This window comes from Squalius cephalus (genome assembly GCF_949319135.1).
Source record: "Squalius cephalus genome assembly, chromosome: 18".
In the NCBI taxonomy this organism is placed as follows: domain Eukaryota; kingdom Metazoa; phylum Chordata; class Actinopteri; order Cypriniformes; family Leuciscidae; genus Squalius; species Squalius cephalus.
In genome coordinates, this window is record NC_137139.1 from 13,019,466 (window position 1) to 13,038,149 (window position 18,684).

Below are 18,684 nucleotides of genomic sequence, written 5' to 3' on the forward strand. Positions count from 1 at the left end.
GCAGGACTTTGGCTCTCCAGTCGTAGGATTGGACACCCCTGCTCTATCCCATTTTGAAATCAGTAGATTTGCAGTGGTATGTATAGCTGGTAGCCACTCTAAAGACCGATCACTGAGAGACACAGGGGAAGAGAGAGAAGAGAGCATTCTGGGACATGATTATAGGCCTGACAGGATATATCATTTGACTTGTCTAGTGTTTAGACACTCTGAAAGACTTGCATACGGGTCCTCGCTGTACTTCTTGTCATCGCCGTGCACTAGCTCCGAGCTCACTGCTGTGGACGGAGAGGGTAAGAGGTGCTTGTGTGTGTATTTGAGAGTGTGTGAAGAACACCACCAAACCATCAAACTTCCCTATTCAGGGCAGGACAACGCCCTGCTGTTTGTTTTCTTCTGCTGTATTTTACTCCGTGGCTTTTTCTTCCTCTTCTGGTTTTACGGGGGGTTTCTGTTCTTTATAGACAAACCCCCACCCTCTCCTGTTCTCTACCCTCCAGTCAGACTGGTTTCAGCATAGAGAGAGAGAGTAGAGAAGAGGAAGAACTGAGCTGTTTGGACAAACGGACGCCCCGGGCAGGATGTGGAGGTTCGCTGCCCTCTGGGTGTGTCGGATTGGCCCTGCTACACATACACACTCACACAACCGGCGTGGGAGGGCAAAATCTCCCTTCCTCACACACACTCGTTTTTCAACCCCACACCCTCCCCAACTCTTTTCGACCCTCCACCCTTTGTCTTGCCCTTCCCTCGCCTCCTCCCTGTGGCTGCACCCTGCTCTCCCTCGCTCCTAAATAAGGAGAGGTTTAGGGGAGAGGGCGTTAAAGGTGCAAGGGGAAATTCCTATGTCTGTGTGTGTAAAGTGGGCAATGGCTGATGCATGAACTGTTGCTACAACACCACAGCTGCGTGTGCACAGAAGATGATGCCATTGGTTTCTGTTGCAAGATGTGCTATGTGTGTGTCATATGTGCTCACAGGTGTGATCATGGAGCAGTGGAGTATGAGTGTGTCCATAGAAGCTAGATAAATGGGTGTGCCCTAGGTAAACTACTAAGTGCATCATACATAAATAATGTTGTATATAATAACATAAAATATGCATTATTATTATAATGAATAAAAATCCAAAACATTTTCTTGAGGAGTAGGAATAAGATTTGGGTTTGGGTTAGTCACAAGTTTGTTTGTTTTATCCCATTTTCATCAAGTTTAAAGTCAACAATGAAATAAAAAGTAATAATATACCTCTTAATATTTCATTTTTAATCATTCTAAAATAATATATATTTTTATTTTTAGAAAATAAGGTCATACAAATCTGTTGAATATTTAATGCATTTTGAACAAGTTAATAGATCCAGTCAGTTAGCATTATGTCTTAGCTGCACCATTTTGAAAAAATATATATTCTCCTTTGATGGCTATTCAAAACATTATACCAGTTTTTTTTTTTTTAAAGTAACACAACATTTTTAACTCAGATGACTGGTTCAAAAAAAGTGTCCAGAACTGAGTACCCATGAACAAAGATGGTAGATTTCAAATGATGTACTTCCTGCACCAGCCAAGCAATTGCTGCTGAGATGAATGGAAATGCTAACGGGTCTGTGGCCATCACAGTTTGCTTTACGTAAACATGGTTGAAGTCTACGTTATGTCTACATGTAGATAACTAGGTAAATGCACATGTGGTTTAGGGGGGGGTCTTAGTAGTGATGCATACAGTGTACAAATCTCTTGTATGTCCTCAATTGTGCCCCACCGATTCAGTGTGTCACTTCTGTTTTCTTTCAAATAATGGACTGCAGCAATTGTGTGTGTGTGTGTGTGTGTGTGTGTGTGTGTGTGTGTGTGTGTGTGTGTGTGTGTGTGTGTGTGTGTGTGTGTGAAGGTATGCCCTTGAAGAGATGCAGTATCTTTGGGTGTGAGCTTCACACCGTTAGAAGCATTCCCTGGCTTCTGTTCCATGCCCACACACACACACACACACACACACACTCACTCACTCAAACTCAGACACACAGTAAGAGCTGCATTGTGGTTTTCATTGTGAATACTCTTGTACCGAGGTGGATTTTTTGGACCAGCTCACTCTATGACAGCGGTGTGAAGTTAAAGGCTCCTTTTTCCGAGAAAACGGCAGGAAGCCAGCAGATTGCCCACCCTCCCCGTCTTTCTCTCTCAGAGGTATTGTGTGAGGTGAGAGAGAGAGTGAGAGAGGTGTCACCGTCCTTCTCTTGAGGTGATCAGTATGGAGGGTCTGGGCTCATCACCAGCTCGGCTCCAAACAATCAGAATCTCACGGCAGGAACTGCACACACACACACACACACACACACACACAAACACACCCCTTTCCACAGAAATAGTGCTGGAGCCAAGCCAGGGGATCTGCGGACCACTCTCAGAACTGGCTTATCTGTCGAGTGACGTAACTATGTTACTACATCACAGTTTTTTTTTAGTTTTTTTTTTTTTTACAAGTTGCAGATCTAGTGTTAAGAGTGTATTTTTACTATGTACTTTGAAGCTGCGGTACTGAAGATTTGGCCCTCTAGTGGTTAAGGTGTTAAACTGCATGTTACTTGTGGAGGAACATTGTATTGTTAATTCTGAGGTGGGCTTCGGCTCAGCTTTTCACAATGGATGAATATGATTGCTTGAGGGTTAATGGTGTACCCGTGGTTACAGGCTGTCATTTATCAAAGTGAATGTCACTATTTATGTCAAAACTTGCTAACTTGCACTTCCAATTAACATACATGAATTATTGATTTGAGATTAAATTATTATTTGCACACATAATTATTAATTATTTGATTAAGAAAAAAGAGAGAAATAAGCACAGCTATGAAGGAAATCGGTTGCCTGGGACAACAGTCATAAAGTGTCTTTACAGAAAAACTGCCCAATCAGAATAGAGAATTTCAGATGGCCATGCACTAGAATATAGAAACAGGATAATGATATGATCTGATGTTTCTTTCTGTTCTGTGTTTGGCTTTGTAAAAGAATTCACCACAACCTTGAAGCAGTCTCACTTCACAAGGTTTGTCCTCCTCTCGCCTCTAGCTCACTCTCATTCTTTTACCCCACATCCTCCCTGTTTTCTTTTTTCTTCTGGCACAATTATGGAGAAAGAGGGGCAGAAGGAGGAGGATGTGAAAAGAGAGAACTGGAAAAAGGGAGGGGGAAAGCAAGAGAGAAAGAGAGATAAAAGTTGTGACATCCCGGCCCCTCTTTCTCTGATAACTGGCTCCAGAGTCTGTGGGGGTTAGGGATTCCTGTCTGGTCTATCGGGCAAACACACACACACACACACACACACACACACCAGAACACACTCAGATCCACCCGTCCTGCATTCCTGAGACCGCATGAGGAAGCGGCCGTTACTGTCCTCCCAAAAAGTCAATTTCTTTCCCCCTCTCTCTCCACATTCATCCTGTCTATCCTTCCCTATTCCTCTATTTTTCCACTACTTCCAGCCTCCATTCCTTTTCTTCTGAGGAATTACAACTATGAGGTCAATTATGTCTCATTCCTTCATTTGCTATTTTCCTCATTTTACCCACTTCTCTCCCTCATTTTTCTGTCTAACCTCTGGTTCCCTACACTCCCTCTGTATCTTTTCATCTCCCTTTGTACTGTCTTTCCTCTTTTCTCTTATATTCATTACCAAAGTATAGTAATTCGTCCTAGATTTTTTTAAAGATTTTTTTTATCGAGTGTTGTTAAGAGTGTTGCTGCCTTTTTGGCAGAGGCTATTTACACTAACTCCACCCACTGACATCTAGTTGGGCCAGACAAAATAACAGAAGATGGTGAATTGTCGGCAGTAGTAATAGTGTAGGGGTAAGGCACGTGGCAGAAAGTTTTGACTTTAATCGACCCGTGCTAAATTCGTCTTTTGCCGAAGTCACTCTACTCCCTTTTCCCATCACATATCGGATCGGATAGGCATTTATTTAAAAAAATTTTTTTAATAAATATCCAAAAAGTGGAAATAAAGTGTTTTTATTCATTTTCATGATTGCATACCGTTTAATGTACAACAACACTGAGGTGCAAATAGTATCTGCCACTATTTATAAGTGCAAATAGCATCTAACTTCTATTCACACTTATTGCATAGAAAATACTGCTATTTTTACAGTGTAAACAGAATCTATCACTAATTAACTTAGTATAAATAGCATCTATTGCTATGGCCGCTGCCCATTTTTAAGGCATCATAGGCGCACAACCAAAGCAAAGTTGAGAAAAGGGAAAATCTCAAGATGGCAGACAAAGTTGAAGTAGAAATGACAATAGATGTACTTATTTTACATTCAATACTGAGAAGAATTGACAAAAATTGTTCAGTCCAATAAAACCATAGCTATTTTACCCATATTTGTGTGTGCTGTTTGCATGCTTATTAGACATATTCGATATCAAACTGTTATTTATGAACCATAGTTCAGGGTAAATGCCATATTTAATTGAACTTGAATGAAAATGAAGCTTTAAAGATTTAGGACATTAGTCCGTTTAACGGGGATACCTCTCTCCGTTCATGCCCAGTCTTGTTCTCTCCTCCCCACTCTGTCATTAGCTCTGATGCGTTTTGATGAGTGAGAGAGTGTGTGTAACTGTGTGGCTTATTACCCACATGTCAACTGGGCCAGCTCTGTGGCCCCCGCCACAAGTGGAAGAGGAAGTGACACATCAGCTAGCTTAAATAAGACCTAGAGTCTCTAACTCTCCGTCCATCATACTCTAGAGGAGGGCACCTCCTTAATCTGCCTTGATTCAGCTGATTTGATCACATGCAATTAATTTCAATGACCCAACTCTCCTCTGGCGAGAGGGAATAAGAAGCTTCCCATTCTCTCTTGCTTTCGTCCCCTCTCTTTTCTCTTTCCCACTCTTCCCCCTCCTGAAAACCTCTTTATTGTTCCATTTTAGATTGGCACGTCAGTCACAGTAACCTTGTACAGAGTTATATTAAGATTTCAGCAGATCACACACAATCACGCCATATCTCATTGTTCTAATGAACTCTTGCGTTTACTTAAGAACTGCCTTGATATGTAGAACGTCTACATGAGGTGTAGTTGCCATGGAGCTCCAATGACCATGTGCGATGGGCACAAAGTTGTATGGCGTGTTTTGAAAGCATCGAGATTACATGCGGAAACCTTGCGTGGAATTGTATTGAGATTTCGAGATCACATCACATGCAATCCTGTCATCTCTCATTGTTCATTTGTTGGCTCTCGTGCTCATTTCAACTGTGTGGAGTTGAAATGTAGAAGCCTTTGAATGAGATCCTGTTGCCATGGAGCTCCATTGACCATGTGGAGCTGCAGACTGCACATCGGTCACACGCCGGACATGCTTGTTGTAAAGTTGTACAGCGTGTTTTGACAGCTGCAGAATTACCTACGGAACCGGGAATATGTGCATGATTGATCATTCAACAGAATCATTTCTAATGATCTTATTAAAACGTTAAATGGATTTTGACCCAGTCGACGCTACTGATGATGAGCTTTGAGGTTTCTCTTTTTGTTTGGAATTGTATCGTGTGTCAGATAATCTGACATTAAGGATTCTGTCTATACGCCTGAAGACCTGGCGTCTCCCTCCTGCTCATTTCTCCTCAGGCTTTCCATTTGGCCTCATACCTGGAGTATGTCTGCACTCTTATGGCGGACCTTTACATCTATACTTACCACTTTACGTCTTAATTCTCACTGTCTCTCTCTCTCTGGGCTCTTTCTTCTGGCTCCTGTGTTCTTCTTCGCCCAAGACAGAAGTTACCAAGGATATGGCCATACAGCTGAGCGAATACAGTTCATGAAATGAAGTAAACGTGGAATGGGACGCATACACACATAGGCCCAGTTTACACCTGGCATCAGATGAGGTTTGGAAAATGACTAAAGCCACAATCAAACTTGGGAATCGGCTGGACAAAAATGCTTCGCCAGGCCGTGTCGTCAACATTGCTGTTAAATTTACAGTAATTTAACCTCATTCAAAGTGTCTGTCAGCAGACATTCCTCACAGGTACAACACAAACCAACATCTATCAGCTGTGTGGAAGCTTTCTGTGTGCAAAATGTTTGTGATGTGTATGTTCAGGGTCCAAAATTAACAGTCGTTAAGTGCCAAATGTGAGTAAAATTGCCTTTGGCGAGTAATTCAATTGGAGAAACTCCATTTGGCTGGTAGCTTTATAACGATTTGCAACGTAATATGTGGCTTAAATTGAACTGTAAGAATGATAGCCTGTTCTTTCACTGATGTAAGAAACTCAACGACAAAGGCCTATCAGAGAAGATTTCTAACAACTTTTTTCCGTAGTGAAAAGTGTATCATCAGAAGTTTATTCAGAACTCCAGTGTGGCGATACATACTGTATGTGGAATATTCCTCCCATTAAGCTTCATTTTCCAGAGAGCTGGAAAGAGACTCATGCTGTAAATAACTGTTTATATTAAATATACAAGGACGAAACTAGCTTTAAAATTCCATTATATAACAGTTAGCTCCGGTCCTCGAATCTGATTGGCCGAGCAGCATTGCAAGAGTACTGATATAACAGTACAACAGCACTGGGACTTTGAAATGTTTGTATCGCACCGCTTTTCTGTGTTTGCACATTTCAGTCTTTTCAAAAACATTGATTAATTCAGGAACAAAACAAGTGACTGTCTTTGCAAGTGAGTCATTGAGTTATTCACTCAACCAATTCATTCAAAAACCAAATATGCATACCCCCTACTACATAGTAGGTTCAAAACTGTATGTGAAATGAGTAGTATGTCCGAATTCATAGTATTTGTAATGCAGTAGATGAGAAGTTACCCGCATGACCCACTACTTCCGGCAAGTGGTTATCCAATTGACACTTTCCTTCCCCATGAGGCTACGGGAGAGGAGTTGTGAATGGCAGTGAATTGACACAACTGATGCTGGTAGGTCATAACAATGACAACATGTGGTAATGCATTGTAAATTAAGCAATAGTTGAGAACTATTTATGGCGGATCAATTGTCCCAGTTCACCATCAGGTTCACTTTAGACCATATGTACATGTGTTTGGCTCTCAGAGTGCACGTCTAAAAAGGGCCGGTCCTGTTGGCTGCTCTTTAAACCCTGATTTCTGGCCTGTGCTCTGGATTTAGCGTCGGTCGCACCCTCCCCAGAGTCGTGCTTTTAGCACAAAGCCCTGCGTGTTTGCTTCCCCTCTCCACCCAGCATTCCATTTTCCCCAAGATCTCCTCTCTCCCACTCTCTCCGGCCCTCCCTTTCTCTCTCCGTCTGTCTTTCTCTGTCTCTTACGCCCTCTCTCTTTCTGCTGCTTTCACTGTCTGCCACTTTGTGCTCCCTCTCTCTCGGTCTCTCTCTGCTTTGCTAAGCTGCATTAACTCCCCAGATTACCTTGAGCCCTGCAATCCTCCACTCCTCTTCTCCACCTCCACCCCTGCTCGCGCTCACCCTCTCGTCCTCTCCGGCGCCCACTCAACTCCCCCCTCCATCATTACCCACACTTCTCCTCTCGTCTTTCCTCCCTCCTTTCTAGCCTTCAGGGTTTGTTTGATTTATTCTCCCTCTATCTCTCTATCTCTCTCTCTCTCTCCTTGGAGGTTGTGGCCCGACTAGTCCCTAAAAAACAACAGCGAGAGAAAGAGAAAAATAACAACCTCTCTTTTACTTTCCATCATGCCTCCTCTTTCTTCTTTTTTTTCCCTCTCATCCCCCTCTCCCACACTGCTTTTAAATTGCCTCTGAATTCTTCGGCTTTTTTAGTGCCTCCCTCCCTCCATTCCTTGGAAATTACTTTTTACCCTTTCGAACTCCAACCACGCTGAGAAAGCAGGCCTGACCTTCCCCTCCCTACCTATAAGCCGGCTGGACACATGAGTGGCGTGTGTGTATGTTTACATACATGTGCGTTCGGTGTCCTGAGGGGACGTTTATCGTGGCTAATGAGTGCATGTTTCTAGTTCTGATGTAACGATGTAGGAGATAAGAGTTAAACATGACAGCTTAAACAGCTCTCGATGTCTTATCAGCGAACAGAAACAAACTCCACGCTGTGTGTGCGTAAACCTGATCTCTGTGCGAGATGGAGAGAGTCCAGGGACACCTCGAAACCGGCTGAAACAAAAGACAGTGTTGAGTTTCAGCCGGGGAGGGTCGTAATCGCCACAGCAGCTGGAACAGAGGGTCACTGGGTCAAAGCCCATCAGCTGACCCTTTTCTCTCTGTCTTTCTGTGTCTTTCTCTCGTTTATTGTGCTTTAATAGACATTCGCCCAACCCCATCCCCTCCAATAACTATTAACACGCACAGATCACACACTCTCAATGCTCACAAAAGCTCTTTCAGAGACGAAGCGTGCATTCAGTGCCGCACCACAAGGTCTTCCATTAGCCACTACGCACGATTATTACACACTTATTCGCATTTCTGAATGCATATTCTCTCATGCCGAGAGTTTACATTCTAGAACACGACAAACCAGCGGACGCCCACGCGCAGACGCACACACACACACACGCACGGACACAAAGCCAACACGGTGGGTCCGCCTATTTGTGTCTACTCTTAAAAGGGTGTTTTATTTAGCATAAATGTTGAAGCCAAGAGTGCCTGGCTGCCATGGCAACCACATTAAACTGAGATCCCCTTTGCAAGAAAGAATCAAACTGATTCAGGCGTTCTCTTATGAGAGAAACGGGGGACAATACGTGCCATTATTCCCACTGTAATCTCACTCGGGGTGACACAGCACTTCAATCAGCGCCCATTAAAGCTTTCGGATTACACACATGAAGAAAGATTCCATAAGCGTTCCTCAATCACTTAAGCTGCTATCAGAAACAAAGGCGCAACAATGCCTCCTGTATCTCAATGCGCCGTCTCGAGTGGGACGTAATAACGGAGAGGCATTAGTAAATGTGTCTTGTATGGTGTGGATTGAATAAAATAGTATTTAAAAATTGTATAGTATGTTATGCTTTGTAGTATATGATGAATAATTAGTGTTATAATTGAATACTTGAAGACTCTCTTAGGGGATTTTAATACATCACTCTTTTGAGGAAGTGCTTTTCCATGAATTGGCCAAACTGGTTAGTAAAAATGAGTTCGGGGTTTGAGTGCGAATCATTTGGATGGATCACTCATGCACTGAATTGTGTCTCACTCTGTAAAACTGGAAACTTCAGAATACGGAGAACAAAAAGAGTTCTAGATGAAGTGGAACATTTTCCTACAATCATTTAAAACAAACATGCAAAAGCTCCCTACTGTTTGCTAGCGATGAAGAAAATCATGTGCAGGTAAAGACGTTTTCTGACTAAAGTATCAAAACGATAGAAAACTATATATTGTATCCTGTTTTCGTCAATAGCATCATACATAAACATGGTAATAATTCACTACCATGGTGTTTACACTACCGTTGTTTGTGTACGTACGGTATTTGTTTTTGATGTTGGTTGAAAGAAATTAGTACTTTTATTGTGCAGGGACACATTAAATTAATCAAAAGTGAGAGTAAAGACTTTGACACTTTTGAATGGTAGTATATCCAAGTAGCCTACTATATTTTTTTAACATTTGATACTCATATTGAATCATTTTTTATTAAGTGTGTCTTTTTCTACCCACTGACAGTCTATTAGAGTAATATTAAACATGAAAGTCAGATGAATAAGCCTACAAAATGACATAATTAAAATTAAATTGAATTCTAGGCGGTTCCACTGACCCTAGATCACTTTTGCTCCACCCTTTTGAAAACCCCTGCTTGTCTTTTACTTTTTTTTGGCAGTTTGTGCATTTTACACATGCTTAGCTGGTACTTTTGTTCATGTTTATTTGTCTGTCATTGTGCATATTTATGACTCTGCATATCTTCCCAGGATTGGTACCAGATGGAGCAGGACTGGCACTGCTCACTGACTCTCCTATAGGTTTCTATATGTGTTTTTAAACCGTCTTGCCGTGCCCGTATTGCCTGTTGATGCCTGTATAAGAGAGTATTTTCTTATAGACGACCACTGTTCCTCATGCATTAGTGTAGTGTGTGTTTGTACTTTTAGATGTGAATCACAGTGGGCTCATAATGGCTATGGGAATGATCCCTCCTGTATCTCCATGTGGTGCGTTGAGTGGGACGTAATGAACAGTGAGATGTTAGAGCGCAACAGAGTGGAATATGTTGTGGTTAAAATAACGGCATGCCTCAGTATTGTGTTGGCTGTAATGTGTTTGTGTTGGGCGAGGGGTCAGGGCAGGTGTGTAGGGGGAGAAATCGGGGTCAAAGGGGCGAGTTTCTCCTCTCTTCATTGTGGGCGTCGTGTCTTGGGGCATTTGGGAGCGGCAGATCCATTTTATTGATTGACTCCTGTGGCCCCGGCCCACAGATGAGGGGTGAACTTATCTAATGAATTCCTGCTTCCCGTCTCCCCACTCCCCCAACTTAATTAACTCTGCCTGTGCATGTTTGTGCACATCAGTGTGTGTGTGTGTTACCTGTCCACTGCTCATTTCTTTCTCCTGCTTGTCCTTTTTCTGCTCATTTGTCAACAACATTTCTTTCCCATCTATAGGTAGACTGTCATTACTGGATTTATGTTGCATTTCCTAGTAAAGTTATCAGCCAAACTCCAATTTATTACCCACTGACCGTAAGTTAAGTTGGGCAGTGTTTATTTGTACAATTTCATCTGACACTATTCAAACCCACATTTCCCACTTGAGCACTAAGGCTCAATGTGTCCTGACCAACGTGGGAAGCGGGCGCGCTAACATAGAGGCTAAAGACCACAGCCCATAGCGTCAGTCGCTAGCGCGCCTCTTGAGACCAGGGGAGTGAGGTTTAGATGCTCAGCTCTTACTGGCCTACATCTGTTACACTCACCCCCCCTAATCCTCACTCCCATCCGGGTCACGGCACCAAATGTAACCGGCCCTACTCGACTCGCTCCGAGTTGGATTTGGGGTCTCCGATGTGGGAGGCGGGCGCACTAACAAGGACACTAGAGGTGCTAGTGGGCCTCTTGAGGCCATGGGAGTGAGGTTTACACGCACAAATCTTACTGGCCTACGTCCTTTACACATGCATCTTATTTACTGTATTTTTTTCAATATATATTCATTTACACCCTCAAACTCTGGCACACACACAGGTTATGTTTGGCTGATTGTATGATTTTTTCTAAAGCTCTGGGTCGGTGAGGGTCAATTGTATGATGGGTGCTCTTTCGCTCTCACATACTTTGCTCACACACACACACACACTGAATTGCGTTTAATCCGCTGGTTTTAGTGGAATGTTCCCCTGTGGCAATTGAGCTACACACGCAGTCAGATATTCATGAACACCATTCAACATTTCTTTAAGCAACAAGTGTTGCAGCTGCACAGAATCTATGAATGAGAAACATTTTCATAAATTACACATTAACCAAATTATGATCTTGAAAGGATGAAATTATGTTGGAATTATCTTGTTTTAGTAGTGAACATCTTCATCTCTTTCTCTGTCTCTCTCTCTCACCTCCACATTTCTGCTTCCTCTCTCATTTCTACATCTTCCACATCCTCTCTCTAATTCTGTTTCACAACTACTTCTTTCAGCACCTCAAACAGTTAGAATAAGATGTGTTCTCTTTCTTTCTATGTTATTTTTATTTTATTTTTTTATTGAAAATACTCTCACATTGCCAGGTTAGTGGTTTTAAATGGTAGAGCTAGATATTCAGTTTTTCTTAAGTCGCATTGTGACTTAAATTAAAGTTAAATTGATATTCTATACAGTCTTGGACCAACAATGTTTTTTAATTATTTCAAGACTCTGTTCCACTTCAGTTTATTTTTGTGCTATCGACTTGTGATGGTAACAAAAATAGGTTTGATAAACTCGTCCCTAAATAGCGTGTAAAACGAAACAACTTGTGGCTGGTTGCCTTATATGTTGGTCAGAGCAGACCAGTTCCTGTGAAAATGGGCAGATCTCGGCCAGTATAAACTCTAAAGTGGATCAGACCATATGACATGACACGCATTTATTCCCCCAAATATAATAATTACATATTAAAAATGCATTAAAAATTCACTTTACTCAGGCAATGACTTAAATACACCTATTCTATGATCACTGTGTATGTATTTTGCAAACATAAATGAATTAGTTTTTTTGGGCAGCATAAATATCATAATGAAGTAAAACAAAATCATTTAAGGGATGAAATTCTTGAAAAGAAATCCTTGAGTAATTTGGAATTTATTATTATTTCTTAAAATATATTAAGAAAACAGCTTCACTTCTTATTATTATTTGAAAGAATGATCTTGAAGAGGACCCCTGGAGACCCCCAATACAGTGTCAGGAAGTCCTTTTGAACTTTTTATAACATGACAAGGTTCGTTTGGGATGTAAATGTCATTATGCTTCAAACTTGAAATGATTCATTACATTTATTTAAAAAAAAAAATACTTTTTACCTACACATTTCAAGGTGCAAGGAAATGTAATTTCTGTTCACTTGATGGTTACACATGACATTTTTAGAGTTATTAAATGAAAAACCATTGTTGAAAATTATATATAGCAGCATGAATACATTTCTAAGAACTCCGCACATTTGTTTTTTCAACTGGATTTTTAAAAACAGTTTTCCTCTTCGTGATATTGAGGACTCTTTTGAACAGTCACTTTTTATTAGTCATTTTATTACATTTTATTAGTCACTATCCTTTATGCTAACCAGCTTTAAGCGAGCTTGGCAAGACGACTAAGGTACATTTTGGAAACTTATAATCTACAGAATCTGCTTAAACAGCACTTGTTTTCCAAAAATAAATTTTAATTAAGTTTGAATGATGGAGACTCAGTTGTTCACGAGAGACCTTTTTGTGAACTCCAGGTTGTGGACACCAGAAGAGATGATAAGATCTTTATGGGGGTCACTGCTTCATGAGACACACACACACACACACACACACACACACACACACACACACACACACACACACAGGTTGGGTTTGTCCCAAAAAAATGTCCCCACAAGGACACACACACAAACACAGGAGAGTCGAGAGAGAGTCTTTCTCTCTCTCTCTGGAAATGAGCCAAATCCTCCTCTAAAACTCAAAGTTGATGAAGTTGATGCTTGTCATTGGGAGGCCCTCAGATGAAGTTACAGTGTGTATGTGTTGAGGGAGGGGGTTTATAACACTCATTATGTTTCATCCCCTCACACTGTCTCCATTTCTCTGTCTATTCTTCCAGACCCCAGAGAATACTGTGTAAACACAATACATGCTTCAGAGCCTAGCTGTGTGTGTATGTGTGTGTGTGTGTGTGTTTTCTGCTAGCATGCTGTCCTAAAGTAAGGTGTAATGAAGTGGTGTGAAGTATGGCAGGTTGTGCACAGGTCTTGCGGTGCCGTGACTGAAGCCGTTCGCCGGCTGGGCTGTCACTCATGCTGCTTTGAGGCTTCCAGTGATCTGAGCTTCACTGACAGCTGTTTTGAAAAGCTCTTCTCCTTTAGGCTGTCAGTTGAGTCTAAACAAGCCTTTTTGGCTCTCTTTTGGTAAATATTTTTTTTCGCTTTTGTCTTGCCACTTTTTTTTACCGTTGTTCTTACAGTTTGGACATCCTTACATCCAAGCAGTTGTCCTTGTCTTTTGACAGGTGGAGTGTGTACGTGTGTGTTTTGGCAGCCTTCTCTGTGTTGCCTGATTTGACAGTAGTTATGAATAGGGTGGTAAAACTGACATGGCTTTTTTTCTGTTTAAAATGATAACTGCTGGGATGAAATTGGTTTCTCTTTTGATGGTTTATTTATCAGTTGTCTTTTTTGTTCAGGGCTGGAATTCAATTCAGGTCCGTTTTGCCAACTCAATTCGATTTAATTCCAATTTCGATTCTGATTCATTTGGGTATAGTTCAGTTTTAAAGTCTCAATGAATCAGAATGAGCGACAGATATTTTCTTCAGTATTGTGATGTACATCCGAGCAAAACGGACTAAATCAAATGTAGGGCTGGACTCGGTTCAATCAATTGGTTGTTAATTGGATGGAGCAGATCTGAATGCAAGCTTGCAATCGATTTTAAGAAAGATTAGTTCTCGCTAATGTACGAACAAAATGATTGGAGAAAACCTGCATACGGCAACATAGAGAAGAATGTTGTTTCACCAGAAGATCAAGACATTTTGATTAAAAATGATAACAATTGTTCACAGAAAAATCAGTAACATGCATTTAGAAAATAAATTGAATGAAAATCCATTTCATTTTACATGAAGAAAATGCTGATTTTTTTCTGTTAATGTTGTAAAATATACAGGACAGTTTTTCAGATACAAAATGGTAATTTGTCTTTTTGAACCATTCATTAAAATAACCTGGTCATAAGATTTGTGACCCTGGACCACAAAACCAGTCACATGGGTCAGTTTTTTTTAAAAATTGAGATTTATACATCACAAAAAAAGCTGAATAAATAATTTTTCATTGATTTGTGGTTTGTTAGGATAGGACAATATTTGGCCGAAATACAACTATTTGAAAATCTGGAATCTGATGGTGCAAAAAACATTGAGAAAATCCCCTTTAAAGTTGTCCATTTATTTTTGACATAAAAGAAAAATGGATAATTTTGACCCATCCAATGTATTGTTGCCTGTTGCCACAAATATACCCATGCGACTGGTTTTGTGATCCAGGGTCACATTTAGTCAAGTCATGAGATCAGTCTGGGGATTTTAAGAAGTTCTACAGTATTGTTCAAATAAAAGTCCCAGTTAATTGGAAAATATGGCTATTTTTACACAGCCGTATTCGTCATTCGTCTAGGCCTGAACCTGTTCTTTCAAGTTAGTCGACAAATTCCCATCTTGTAATGTGAGTGTGTATATTTGTGTCTCTGAGCATTTCTTATCATTCCTTCTCTTTCCTCTCAGGTGCAGAAGTGACGGAAGCCAACATGTCGGACGGCCGCAGCGAGCGCATGGACCTCCTGGTCAAGCAGGAGGAGTCCGGCGCGGTGGACAGCGTGTTTCTGTCCGCGGAGCGGGACGAGGCCGTGTCCCAGGAGAGAGGGGGATCGGTGGCCAACCTGCGGGCCGCCCTCATGAGCAAGAACAGCTTGCTGTCTCTGGGGGCAGAGATGCTCGGAGAGGATAACCCGCTTCTGTTCGAATACCTGCCCAAGGGAGGACACTCTCTTTCCCGTAAGTCACACTGTGGTTCGCTGCTCTCACTCATGGAGTTTCCATAGTCTTAGGTTCTGATAGAATCCCACTGGGATGTAGATGTGCTCCTGCTAGAACAATATGTGCTGTGTGTTATGTGCTATCATTGGGTGCATGAAGACTCTCCAATAGGTTTAGACAGGTCTTCATAAACCACAGGGTCCTGTAGGGACTTTTAGGTTCTTATCTGTCGCTGGGCTGTATGTGCTATAGTGGAGTTTTTGTAGGTCTTCTCTGTAAACATTGATGTTTCTAGAGGATCTATAGGAACTTGTATGTGGTCCTGCTAGAATGGTAAAGGCTTTCTGTGCTGTCATTGAGTGCTTCAAGACCCACTGTTGTGGAGTTTCTATAGAATCTTATACAGTTGTGCTCTTGCTAGGATGGTATATGCTCTTTTGCTACTATAGAGTGCTTGAAAACTCTCTTATATAAACTCTCTCTGTATGTCTTTGTGTACCTCGTGCCCCTGTGTCTTAATAAATCCTATTAGTTGACTGTGCCTAGAGATTATCAAGTTTTTTTTAAACTTTGGGGCATCATATTTTTTCATAGTGTCATTATTTAATACAACCTGACACTAGTATAATTTCAGATTTAGTTTAACGATACACTTTAGAGTGGAGACAGTATTGACAGTTACTTAAATATTAACAGAATTGCATGATGAAATATTGACATTTACAACATTGATATTACACATTCTCAAGAAATTCCATGTGTGAGGGTGTGTGTGGTTCAGGTAAATGGGGACAAAATGTCCCCACAAGGATGGCAAAATCCAAAATTTGTGTCCTTGTGGGGATATTTTCTGGTCCCCATGTAGAAAAAGCTTATAAATCATACTAAGAAATTCTAAAAATGCATAATGTTTTCTGTGACGGGTATGTCTACGGAAAGTCACCATAGAACATGGAAACCCAACGTGTGTGTGTGTGTGTGTGTGTTAATATCTTTTTTTATGATGGGACAGTGAAAAATGATGTGATGTCTGCTACCCTGTAGAGATGGTCTGTATTCCAGTGTAGTCATTATGACTCTAGATGTAAAAATACTGTTTTAAATGGCTGCAGACAGAACGCAGTGTTGAATTTCACAATTGAATGTACTTCAATACATGTAATACAATGAAATAACTAGAATTTCTAGTGTAGTTTGTCATGTTTAGATGCATCCATACATATTTATACCCTCAACACGTTCTTTTGGTGAAGTGTGTGTGAGTTGTAGCATTTTTGTGGTTGAATACCTCCTCCAAAAACACCAGAGCTTTTATGAATGGCACTGAAATTCATAAAAGCTTTGGGTTCGCCAAACCCAATCTTTGCCCACACTCAATCACTTTGTCAAAGTATTGAATGTTTGTGGGTCTGTGAGCGTGTTGTTATTTTTGGCTATTTCCTTTTGAGAGTTTGTGTCTCCTTGTCTCCTTCTCTCTCCCTCTGTCCTGGGTTGGTAATTGTCTCTTTTGTCTGTTTAAGTTCAGTCTTGTGAATAGGAGAGGGAGGACAACTCTGAACCACTCCTGCTCTTAAAACCCTTAGGGCAGGCTCAAGAGTGTGTGTTTGCTGAACTACATTAAGTCTTAATGGCCACTCTTGAGGATGAAACACAGTGGCTGTCACTCACGCCACAGGAGCTTTTGTCTCCCAAACTCTAGCTAAAAGACGACGTAGAGGAGCATTAATCTGATCATCTCGCTAATGTACAAATCCTCCTGCCTTCCACCAGCACTGGCAGAATGTTCCTGTGATCTTTACTTCTGTCTTAAAGTCACCATTTTACTGTTTAGTGTGACATATTTCAGAGTAAAACAGGATATTCATCAAGAAAATTGCTGCGCATGAATTGATTTTAATTGCGTATTGATTGGATTGTGAAAAGTGGACTCTAAATAATGTGGTTGGATTACAAAAGATAACCTTTTTTTTTTTTTTTTTTTGGAAAACAAATGTCGTTATTCGCTAAAAATCATGCTTTAGCTCTTCTTGGTACATTCATGAGGAAAGTAGCAATTCCTGATTCCTGAACAAACTTAAGTCAGATCTTCTTAATAGATCAGTTAATCCAGTTCACATTGGTCTAAATGATTCATTCACGAAACGGACTGATCCGGTTCTCGAGTTCAAACCCAAATTTGGTCACTCATAGCTAACATACGGCTTCAGAAATGCACAAGTTGTACGGATTGATTGTATGGTGCTTTAAGCCCTTTTTGAAGCTTGAAAGTAAATTATGTGGGTTTGAAACGTGAGGGAGAGTAAATAATGACGGAATTATCATTTTTGGATAAAGTGTCTCTGTAAGACCAGTGTATAATAATGTCAATAGATTTATTTCTTTGTGATTTTATTAGAGATATGAAAATCCATTCTTTTTTGTTCATCGAATCTCAATATTAAACAATAAGATCTTGAGGATGTTCCACATGAAGGGATGCGTGTTGAAGTCGGCACAAACACACTCTCGTTAATATGTAACCGATCAACCAATGATTGTTTGGGGTTCTGCACCCTCTAAAACAACAGCGCTCGTTCAACCGCACTGTGTCCGCTCTGACGGATCACTAGTCGCCCTCCTCTCACAAACTTCAAAGTAGATTTGTTGAAGTCTCTGGGAAAGGAATTGATTTGATGGGGCCGAGCAGGTCACGGGGGGTCCCCTTGCGTCCTGCAGGCTGCTGTTATTAACCCAGATTGTGTGTTATTGGCTGATCCTGGGTCAGGTTTAGTGGTGTAACTTGCTTTAGGTGTGTGCCTGTCTTCTCCATTGATCTATACACACTGACAGCAGGCTGACAACCTGTCCTATTCAACGCCACTGCCGGAGTCTCAGGGGAGTGTGTGTGTGTGTGTGTGTGTGTGTGTGTGTGTGTGTGTGTGTGTGTGTGTGGTTTCACGCATACGGATATACAAATTCACACTTACTAGGAATCACTGAGTTGTTCCAAAGAACAAGCTACACACTCAATGTACAATCCAAACCACATACAATACAGTGTGAACAATAAATGATACACTGATAATACTACAACACAGTAAAATATACAATGCTCTAATGCAATACAATACAGAACAATGTACACTACTGCACATGGGATAGTATGCATAAAATATTTAGATAACTAAATAGGTTTATGATTATGAATATACATATACCATATTAATACTGTATTCTGTCCTACTGAATTTGTCCTTGCTGTCATATTTGTAGATATGTAACAAGCACACCTACATTACAAGGTAAATTTGGACACATTTTTTAGAATCTTTTTTTCTTGTTGTCTTTTCAAATATTGATCAAATGATGATTGACTGGTAGTATATGCACTGTTACATTTAGAATACCTTTTTCTTTTTCTCTTATCTTTAATCAGTTGTACTTTCATATTTTCTCAAGATGTTTAGAA

The 18,684-nt window shown here is 40.8% G+C and overlaps 1 protein-coding gene across 3 annotated transcripts in view; it reads left to right on the forward strand.

The window, feature by feature from the left end:
* The window catches only part of zbtb46 (zinc finger and BTB domain containing 46), a 75,885-nt gene that overhangs the window by 37,473 nt on the left and 19,728 nt on the right, over positions 1-18,684 (forward strand). For all 3 annotated transcript variants that reach the window (XM_079849795.1, XM_079849796.1, XM_079849794.1), the window contains exon 3: positions 14,985-15,254. In XM_079849795.1, the coding sequence (XP_079705921.1) occupies positions 14,985-15,254 (270 nt within the window). The remainder of the gene's footprint in view (positions 1-14,984; positions 15,255-18,684) is intronic.